The following is a 10,171-nucleotide window of genomic DNA, read 5'->3' as shown; positions in this document are numbered from 1 at the left end:
AAGGTGGCGGTGAGCGGTGGTTTCACTGCAGTCTACGCGTGGACGATGCTCCTACAGGTGCTGGTGGGCGGGCGGGCGGGCGGGGAGTTTCAGGATTTAGATGAGGTGAGAGTGAAGGAACGGCGAAATGTTTCCAAGTCAAGGTGGTGTGTGTTCTTGGCGGGGAACCTGCAGGTGGTGGTGTTCCCCTGGTCCCATCTTGTTGCCCGCGGTCATGGGTTGTGAAGTGCTGTCGGTGTGCCCTGGTGGAGGAACTATTCTGCAGATAACTCACTCTGCAGCCAGGTGGGGGAGGGAATGAATGTTCCGGCTGCTCGAAGCGGTGCCGATCGATCGGACTGCTTTGTTTTTGGATGGAGTTGAGCTTCTTGATATCATGCGGGGATTTGTACTCTATTATAGTGCTATATAAATGCTAATGTGCTTGCTGCGGCATCTTGAATGTAACATGTGCAAGAAGAATCTGAAGATTATCGATGGGTTTGGTTAGGAAGAGATTCTGGGACCTGAGAGACAGTGGGTGGGCCTCTGCCCGTGAGAAGCTGTAGGTGGGATCTCCAGAGAGCTGAACAACTGGGGTGCCCTTCCTCTTGGCACTGACCGGGCAAAGGGGGAACATTAAGGCAGGATCTCCAGTGGGCCGTATCACTCTATCCAAACAAACCTACCACTCAGCCAATGAATCTGCGGCACAGAGGGACAGTCTCCCCCTTAAACCTATGAAAGAGTCATTGGATAATTAACCTACCACCTTTTCCCCTTAACAATGTGATTGTGTTCAATTGAACACAAATACAGAACAGTGAACAAAATAAAGTCTGTGATTGGGAGTTTACAAACTACAATCACGCAGTTATCAGATTTGAAGAAGGGTTTCGGCCCGAAAACGTTGCCTTTTTCTTTCGCTGCATAGATGCTGCTGCACCCGCTGAGTTTCTCCAGCATTTTTGTGTATCAGATTTGAACGTTGCCTACCTTATCTACCGTACATTCGACCCTCCACGCGGCGACCAGCGTCCACCCTGTATGTCTTTGGGGTGTGGAAGAAATTGGAGTACCCGGGGGAACCAATATGTTCAGAGGGAAAACGTGCAAACTCCACACTGAAAGCGCACGTGCTCATAATTTCCCTTCCAGTACTGTTTTTCTTCCTTCGGAAAGTTCCTGTTGAATCTGCTCCGATCCCCCTTTCGGACAGTTTGTTCCCAATCACGACTCATTACGTAAATAACATCCCTTCCCACTGACGGTCCGCTCGTCTCAGTGAACCCCTGTCTAACACAGCCACTGTATGGCCCATTAATCTCTACCTAGCTTATCCGGTCTCTCCCACAGGGGTGTCCTGTTGTACCTCACAATCCCTCGCTCTCCGAGGCCTTTCCGTGGCACCTCCGTCTCTGGGACTAACTGTGCGACCGGTTGGCATTAGTATGCCCTGTTGTGTCCTTTGAACAGGTTCTACCACGGCTGCCACGTATAGTCTTCACACCTTCCCCCTGTAACTGGCTGCCTGCATCAGACATGTCCCACTCAGCTCTTGCTGAGTGGTTATAAGATTGTGCCAGGTGGGCTTTTGCCAGCCGTTAACATGAAACCTTCCGCTCATCATTGCCACAGGATTGGGTATTACATGTTTTGGCTGTGACTGTGAATATAATGAATAGCAGCCGGGCTTGGGTGGGGAGGGGACGGGACTGAAGTGATGGTAGAACTATAGTAGTTACAATGAGACGAGGTTAGGTAGGCTGTGCAAGGGTGCATGAGATCACCGCAGTGCTCCTCACGTCACCCTTTCCCCCTTCTCCATGTCCCCGTCACCAACTCCAGATCCCCGTTACCCCTGTCTAGCACTGAAGATTCTGTCCAACACCTATTTCTCCGTTGAAGTCCGTTTGTACTAATGGGCTAAATTCCTTCAGTGTCCTGAAAAAAGATTAATAAGAGTCAAGACTGACTCTAAGTGCCACCATCCCTATTGAAGAAGGTAGACAAAAATACTGAAGAAACTCAGCGGGCGAGGCAGCATCTATGGAGCGAAGGAAATAGGCGACGTTTCGGGTCGAGACCCTTCTTTCACCCGCTGAGTTTCTCCAGGATTTTTGTCTACCTTCGATTTTCCAGCATCTGTAGTTCCTTCTTCCCAATTGAAGAATGTAACTCTTGCCCATCTTACCCAAAACATTTCTACAAACCTCCAGCCTATAACCCACAGGCGTATCCACCGTGGGGGAGAGGATGTCATAAGGTTGTTGTCGCAGGTGGCCTTACACATCTTCTCCTACCATCTTCCAGAGACCCAGAGAGTCTAATTCAGTGTCCATAATGTGGTCTCCGCTAAATTGGAGAGTCATGGAGAACGCGCGCTCAGACCACTCTGAGTTTGCCGTTGCCCTCCGCTCTAACTGATTGATCGAATGATAGAGCAGGGAAACAGGCCCTTCGGCCCACCGAGTCCATGCCGACCCCCACCCCATTCTCACTCTGATCCCCCTGTCTGTGGCCTCAGTAAAAACAACAAGCACTTGTCTTTGAATGTTCCAATACGTACTGGTATGTAGGTAAATTGGCTTGGTAGATGTAAAAATTGTCCCTAGTGTGTGTAGGATGGTGTCAATGTGCGGGCATTGCTGGTCGGCGCAGACTCGATGGGCCGATGGGCCTGTTTCCGCGCTGTATCTCTAAACTAAACTAAACAGGCAGCATCTCTGGGTGGCATGGATGGATAGGCGACGTTTCCGGTCGAGACCCTTCGTCAGACTGGGACTGATTGCAATGGACCCGGGGTTCCCCTGGAAGCCTTGGACTGGGGTGTGGGGTGGGGGGGGGGGGGGGGGGGTGGGGGGGGGGGGGGGGGGGGGGGCAGTTCTGAGAAGTTTAACGTACGGAATGGGTTTATGGAAGCATGAAGGGAAGGTGCTGGGAGTCAGGACACTAACAATATAGTTCTGGGTTTACAGAGAAGCTCTCGTTCGGGGCTCGGTTGAAGAGACGATATTTTAGGCGTCGCCTTCGCCACTGGTTTTTGTAGATCAGGCGACAGTCCCGTTCTCCTGAGGGAGATCACGTTCTATTTTTTCACCCTGCATCATTCTCTCTCTCTCCATTGAATCTAGTTTTTTTCCCTTTGTGGGAAAATTGGGATCAATTGATTTAGTGTCAGTCCACCAAGACCACGCGTGGACACAACTTCCTTTCCAGTGACCTAGAGTGAGACCACTCTTGCAATTGGCTGCAAATTATCTGTTTAACAACACAACAAAGGTCTACAGAGTTTATTTGGGCACCAATTTCGGCGATTGGAACTCGCAGCCAAACATATAACAGCGTCTCCCGACAGAAACAGACTCATGTCGGTGCAGGCTCGAAGGGCCGAATGGCCTACTCCTGCACCTAATTTCTATGTCTTCGGTAAAATGGGGGAGAGTTACAGAACAGTGCTGGCACCGGGTAAGTCCATTGCCTGTCACCCGGCGTAGGTGAGACTGGCAGATACAGACATACAGGTGTGTGGTCACAATGTGCCGCCTTCAAACAGAGCCACGTTCAGAGATTCAGAAAAGAAGGGGCTACTCCCCAGTGACAGCTGTTTGAAGGGAAAGTTGTTGAGAGTCAATGTTGGTGAAGGAACTAATTTCAAATCCAAAAGGATTGGACTGGGATCCTGCTCACGGCCCCAGTCTTAGGTTTCTGACATTTTGACAATATACGGTGAAATGACCTTTTCCTCGCACGCGTTATTGTTTATCTCTCCTGTCCAGGGACAGCAAGTCAACGGTAATTAATGATTAAACTGCTCCGTCTCAGCCCGCCTGGATAGAGCAAATCTCTTAGGATTTGAATTATTCATCAAAGACTCTTAGATCCTAACGTCGCAGTCTGATTTCCTTGTGGATCATCAGGCGGTGATCAGGCGCGGGCCGCTTTCATCTGACCCACAGGACGCGGATGTCCACATTAGTAAATTGCTACAGCTCCTGAGATCAGGGGTCTGGGTGACTCAAGGATCAGATCAGACAAGGGTGTGTGTGTGTGTGTGTGTGTGTGTGTGTGTGTGTGGGCGTGTGTGTGTGTGTGCGGGTGTGTGTGTGTGTGTGTGTGTGTGTGTGTGTGTGTGTGTGTGTGTGTGTGCGTGTGTGTGTGTGTGTGTGTGTGGATGTGTGTGTGTGTGTGTGTGTGTGTGTGTGTGTGTGTGGATGGCGCAAGATGCCGCATTTAAGCATCAATTTTTGGCGCATATCCCTCTAAACCTTTTCTATCAATTTGCCGACCCAAATACCCTTTAAATATTGTTCTAATACCTGCCTCAACTTCCTCTGGCAGCTAATTCCCTATCTATGCGTAAAACCTGCCCATTTTTATGTTCCTATTAAATCTCTCCCCTCTCACCTTAAACGTATGTCCTCTGGTTCTTCATTCTCTTATCTTGGGGGGAATAGCCTCTATTCCCCTCATGATTTTATAGACCTACCCCCCCCCCCCCCCCCCCCCCCCCCCCCCCCCCCCCCCCCCCCTCAGCATGCTGAGCCCCTGACCTGCCCAAACTATGCCCATGTCATGCCCTCGAGTCCTGGAATATCCTCATAAATTCTGCACTCCTTCCAGCTTAATGGCACTTTTTTTCTGCAGCACCTCCCTTTCCCCAAGTCTGCAGTGGGATTTGGATTCTCCCTGGATTACTGTTGCTGACTCAGCCTGCGTATTCGCTTTGCTACATGTGCCAAGTTTGATGTAATAAAGTTGTGAGCTACCAGCTTCTACAAACTGCCTTGGCAACTTGTCCCTAAAACAATCCGAAACTTCTCAAAAACCAATGAGGCAGACAAATAGACAAATAGCTCAACAGCACCACGACAAAGCAGAACGATGGCACCCCTCCACCCACTCATTCCACTGGCGCAGTGGGTGTGGTGCGACCACAGTTACCCGCATGGCAGCATTGTCCGGCCCTCCGTCACCCCCCCCCCCCCCCCCCCCCATCCCATGTTCCTCGCCATCCTGCCTGCCAACGTCCAGGGTACCTCGTCCCCAGCGGTTCAGGATGGACAATACGCGCTGACCCCGCCAGCACAGTGTACACGCTGGGGTGGAATAAAGTAATCTATGTTCACGAATTCCACCTCCGCCAGGACAATCGCAAACAAGGCTGCCTGCTCCACATCTCCAGCCTGAATGCTGACAGTGCAAAGACTTTATTAGCGCAGAGTCTGTGCTGATGCAGAACGCGCAGCGGCGCCTCACATCAGAACCGTCTAACGACAGGCTGAGATTAAGCAACCGTAGCTGTCATTGTGAGTCTTGCCCCCCCCCCCCCCCCCCCCCCCCAGGTTGGAGAGCGACGGGATTTCGACCCGAGTCTCAGCCCAACACACATTGGGAGAAGAGAGCAGGCACCTATCCATCAGTGCAAGTTCGGGATCAAATGGAAACACGTTGATCTCTGAACCGCGGGGACTGTGCCGAGAGCTGGCGCCCTCCCTGTGCTCTGCTCGCTCGTCTAAATCTCTCCCTGATCCTGACCAGCTGCTGCCACTCCATCTGCCGCCCTCTCCTCTACACTCTACACCTGTGGCATTGTGCATGTTGGAGCGAACACATACTCCGCCGAGTCCTGGCTTCTTCACCTGTTCGGGGACGGCAGCACCTTGAGCCAGGCTGTGGGTCTCAGCTGTGAGAGGGTTGGCGGGGGAGGTGGGTTGCGGAGATTGGTGAATGAGGAAAGCCACGAGTTGGAAGATGCTGAGGTTCACGTCGGAGGAGAGGACATGTTTAGTGATCTCTAGCGGAGACCATTCCAGATGTAGACCGCACACTTCATCGGTCGGTTCTAAACAGCTCAGGCACTCCCTCTGCAGAGCTCACTGCAAGCTACATCACTGATACCAGCGCGCACTCACTGCCACTCTTACCCACACGCACTCTCACTCTCACTATCAGACCCACTCTCACTATCATACAGATCTTCACACACCCACACACCGTCACTGCCACACACGCTCTCGCACACCCAGTCACATTCACACATTGAGAACATTTGCAGTCACAGATTAAGTCATACACATTTACGCACACACATTCACACTTACGCTCACACACATACTTCATACAGAGATATATATGTGCACATATACACTGTATTTGTATACAAACTATGTGCATCCGATTACTTAAAGTTCAGAACAGCCAGTGTTTTATTGATTGGGAGCAGTCTCTCATTTTTATTCTGGTCAATTTTCAGAACTGGCAAGAGTTCATCAGAGACGGGCAGAGTGTCACTGCCCCCCCCCCCCCCTCCCCCCACCTCCCCCCCCCCACACTCCCTGTCCAGTGGAGGACCCCTGGGCCAATTGATCGCTCACAGTAACCCCTCGCATCCTGGCAGTCACTGAACTCCGGGCTGGGTAAAAACTCCGGGATTTACCATCGACCCCCCTTCGCCGCTGAGGTAATGTGTCTTTGGGCACTAAATATCAACTAACTACCTCCACAAGGCTTCCTAAGCCGTCTACGGAAGTGGAGGTCTTGGTGTACTTTCTTGGCCATAGCTCCCACGTGGCTGGTCCGGGACAAATTGCTGTCGATATTTATTCCGAAGAGCTTGACGCTTTTGACCATCTATACTCCAGCACCATGAATATGCACTGTTTCGCTCCCTGGAGTCAATCGCTGACATCGAGGGAGAGGTTGTTATTTTGGTACCAGGTGAGGAGGTTCTCAATCTCAATTTGTGCTCAGTCTGGTCATTATTTGATACCCGGCCCACTACAGTGGTGCCCTCTGTAAACTCCTAAATAGATTTGGATTGGTTTTGGCTACAGTCATGAATGTTTAAGGAGTATAAATAGGGGAGAGAGAACGCATCCTTGCGGGCACCAGTGTTGAGGATTACGTAGAGCTGAACGGCATCATGCTGGGCCCTGGGTTGGACAAGCACCTTGGTCACAGGCCACTTGTTTCCGAAGAGGCTTCATTCATGTTTATGGTTTGTTGCGCGGGCGTTCTCCCGGGTTTCCCTTTCACTGTGTCAGTGTCTCTGTTCTAGGTTTGGAATCACTCCGGGATAGCGCCCACTCCACGCCGGTGCGATCCAGCTCTCACACAGACTCCTTTATGATCCGCTCGGGCAAGGCTTCGGCCGCCGAGGGCAACGAGCGGACGTCGGTGATAGCGGACGAGATGTACAGCCCGGCCGCCAGTGTCCTGCCCACGCCGGTGTCGGAGCCCGGCCCCGAATCCATCCTCCTCCAGCAAGACTCCAGCTCCAGCGGCATCGAGGAGAGGGGGAGCGAGGTGGGATCGTCGGCAGCGGCAGAGGAACCGGCCAGAGGGGCTGGCACCTCGCCCGAAGGTGTTAGTGAGAGGGCGGAGCAGGAACAGGTGAATACATTTGTTTTAAGTGTGGCCCGTTTGCTACTGGTGACCGTCGGACTGCTCTTTGCATTGCTCCTCCTCCTGATCGCTCTTGCCGAATCAGATATTGACGTAGCATTTTTACGCGATATACGCCAAACCCCCGAGTTTGAACAATTCCATTATGAATACTTTTGTCCCCTCAGGCGATGGTTTGCCTGCAAGGCGCGGTACCTGCTAAACCTTCTTATTGACACATGACATCGCCCAGCCTGAGAAATCAGCCCAGGGGCAGTGAGAAGACAAGATGACGTCAAGCTCCCCTTCTCCCCTCTCTGGCACCATCCAGCTTTATTGGGTGAATTCAACTACTGCTGGGAAACTTGCTGACTCAACAAGCTTTCAAGAGGAATTTAAATCCAAGAGCGAATTCCACATTCAACCATGCCCTGCCCCCATCCCCTTAACCCCCTCTGATGCTCTTGGACTGTTGCGCTATCTAAGGTCTATTAGAGTAAGTTATTAACCATTAGTACCCACAGGAACTGAGTAATACAGCGTGGAGTTTTGTTATTGTGATGTTAAAGAGGTATCCTGTCTCCAGACATTAATAAAAGTACCAAGACTTCCCTGTGATATTAATATTACAGCAGGTGGATGTCTCATGTCTAAGTATATTCAGTAGTGACAAAATGTTCTCCCAAAACTGTAAGACTCTCAATGTTTGTTAATTATACCTTGTAATATTTTAACAATTTGACAAAATAATTAGTTTGGTTATGATGTACAGCTTCACGGGATATCCCCAAAACTAGGATTTTTTTCATAATGACTAAAGGACAATATATGCAAAAACCCAGGCTGAGTGATGGAAGGGTTGTCCAAAGGCACAAGACTGTTTGGCCAGTTGTTAAGGTTGAAATAAAGGGAAGATGGGGAGTAAATCGCTGAGTGATGTATGCACTATCATCAAGGTGTTATTTAAATGAAGTGATGGAAGCAATGTTCTGATAACTCAGGCAGTACATTGGATCGGTTAAGTTTGCGGATTTAACAAGTTGGTTTCATCTGGTGCATTGACTTGGGCAACTCTGTCACTGTTCACTTGGAAGAGAGCATCTCACTCTGTTCCTCACTCCCTTCATTCACTAACAAGCAACTATGACAAACCTAAACTCTAAGCACAAATGGTCTGATACTAAAAACAAAGGGATGTCTCGTTCAGAGGCATGTGTCAGGAGAGGACTCTATAGCTGGTCTTGTAGACTGGCCATATCAGCAGGCCCTGGGGTTTGGCAGCTGCTGTCAACCCTGTGACTGAAGTAATGAAAGCACTTGTCCCAGAGGAAGGAGGCAATGCTCTGTTGTGCCCAATAGGCCACCTGTCCATTCAATCCCCACTAAACCAAAGTCAAGAATGTTTTATTGTCATATGTATCAGCACTGACATTCTCACTTGCTGCTGCTTAACTGGCCCAGTAACGCAATAAGATACATTTATACTAATCAATAATAATAAATTAATAACTATATTAGGCAATCATAATAGTGCATAAAATCATTCTGCTTTGGTTTGTGACTCATTTAACGTCAGATTTACCCAACAGCAGTTATAACCAAACAAGCTGGAGGACGCATGGTCTGAGGTGGTGAGGATACTTAAGGGGTTCACTTACTGATGATGTTGTCAACAATAATGGCCCAAACTAGAGTCATTGACAAATGCAAGAGGGGATGGAGTATGTTAGTTATGAAGAGGCAATGGGCTTATTTTCTTGTATGGAGGCAGTTGAGTGGGGATTGATAGAGGTTTATTGCCATGTCTGTTTTATTGCTTTAGGTACCAGAACAGAACATTCTCACTTGAAGCAACACTGCAGGTTTGTAAACAGTGCTCAATAGATAATGTAATAAACAAAAAAATAAAAATAAAAACCCAATATAGTGCAAAACCAAAATAAAGCCCTAAGTCTCTCGTGCAACCCAGGCAGCTTTTACATTAGTTGGCGTTTGTAATATACAATGACCTGCTGGTTGTTGGGAAGCTCTTCATGAACCTGGATCTTAGTTTTCAGGCTTAAATATCTCCTACCCACTGGCAGGAGTGAAATTAGTGTGGCCAGGGTGGTGTGGACCCTAGATGATGCTGGCTGCCTTTTTGAGACATTGCCTCTTATAGATCCTGTCAATTATTGAATTATAAGGGATATATTTGCTCGCAGCAAAGGTGTCTAAAACCATAGGTAGTGTTACAGTGCATGTGATACAAGGTCATAAACATACAGCACAGAAACCAGCCCTTTGGCCCAACTCGTCTATGCCATCCAATATGTTCAATCTAAACGTCCCATTTGCCTGCGTTTAGCCCATATCCCTAAATCTTCCCCATCCATGTACCAGTCCAAGTACCTTTTAAGTGCTATAGAGATCAAGGAAGTAATATTTTCCAACCAGTTTTAACCTCTCCGCATTGCTCTGGCAAATCTTCCCACAAGGCCATTGTTCCTGGTTCTGTAGTGATGCAATCTGCCTGGCCTAAGTTGGACCCACCTCCTCCTGCTAGTTCCATTGCTCCCATAATCTAATGGCCCATTCTCCTCCCTATCCTTGTTTCTATATTCAATGGTGTATGATACAGAGAGCAATTAGAAAATTGCTATAGTTGAGATCCCACATCTCTTTCCTAAATCCTTAAACCTGCCTAGAGAACCTCTTCTTCTATTGTTGGTCATCTTCGTCCACTTCCTCACCTTCCAGAAATAGCTGAAACTGTTTCATGATATCCTTAACTGTGGAATCAGATATGCAACCAAGGGCAGCTTGT

General features: G+C 49.2%; 1 protein-coding gene across 5 annotated transcripts in view; it reads left to right on the top strand.

Moving 5' to 3' along the window:
* LOC129712714 (FERM domain-containing protein 5) overlaps window positions 1–10,171 on the top strand; it is a 121,118-nt gene that overhangs the window by 104,327 nt on the left and 6,620 nt on the right. For 2 of the 5 annotated variants that reach the window (XM_055661368.1, XM_055661372.1), the window contains exon 14: window positions 7,040–7,994. In XM_055661368.1, coding sequence (XP_055517343.1) covers window positions 7,040–7,608 — 569 coding nt within the window. In that variant the 3' untranslated portion in view covers window positions 7,609–7,994. Of the gene's footprint in view, window positions 1–7,039; window positions 7,995–9,187; window positions 9,228–10,171 lie in introns of those variants that run through there. The other 3 variants (XM_055661370.1, XM_055661369.1, XM_055661371.1) reach the window with 3 other exon arrangements.

This window comes from Leucoraja erinacea, chromosome 33, assembly GCF_028641065.1.
Source record: "Leucoraja erinacea ecotype New England chromosome 33, Leri_hhj_1, whole genome shotgun sequence".
Classification (NCBI taxonomy): Eukaryota; Metazoa; Chordata; class Chondrichthyes; order Rajiformes; family Rajidae; genus Leucoraja; species Leucoraja erinaceus.
This window is presented reverse-complemented; position numbering and strand designations above follow the sequence as displayed.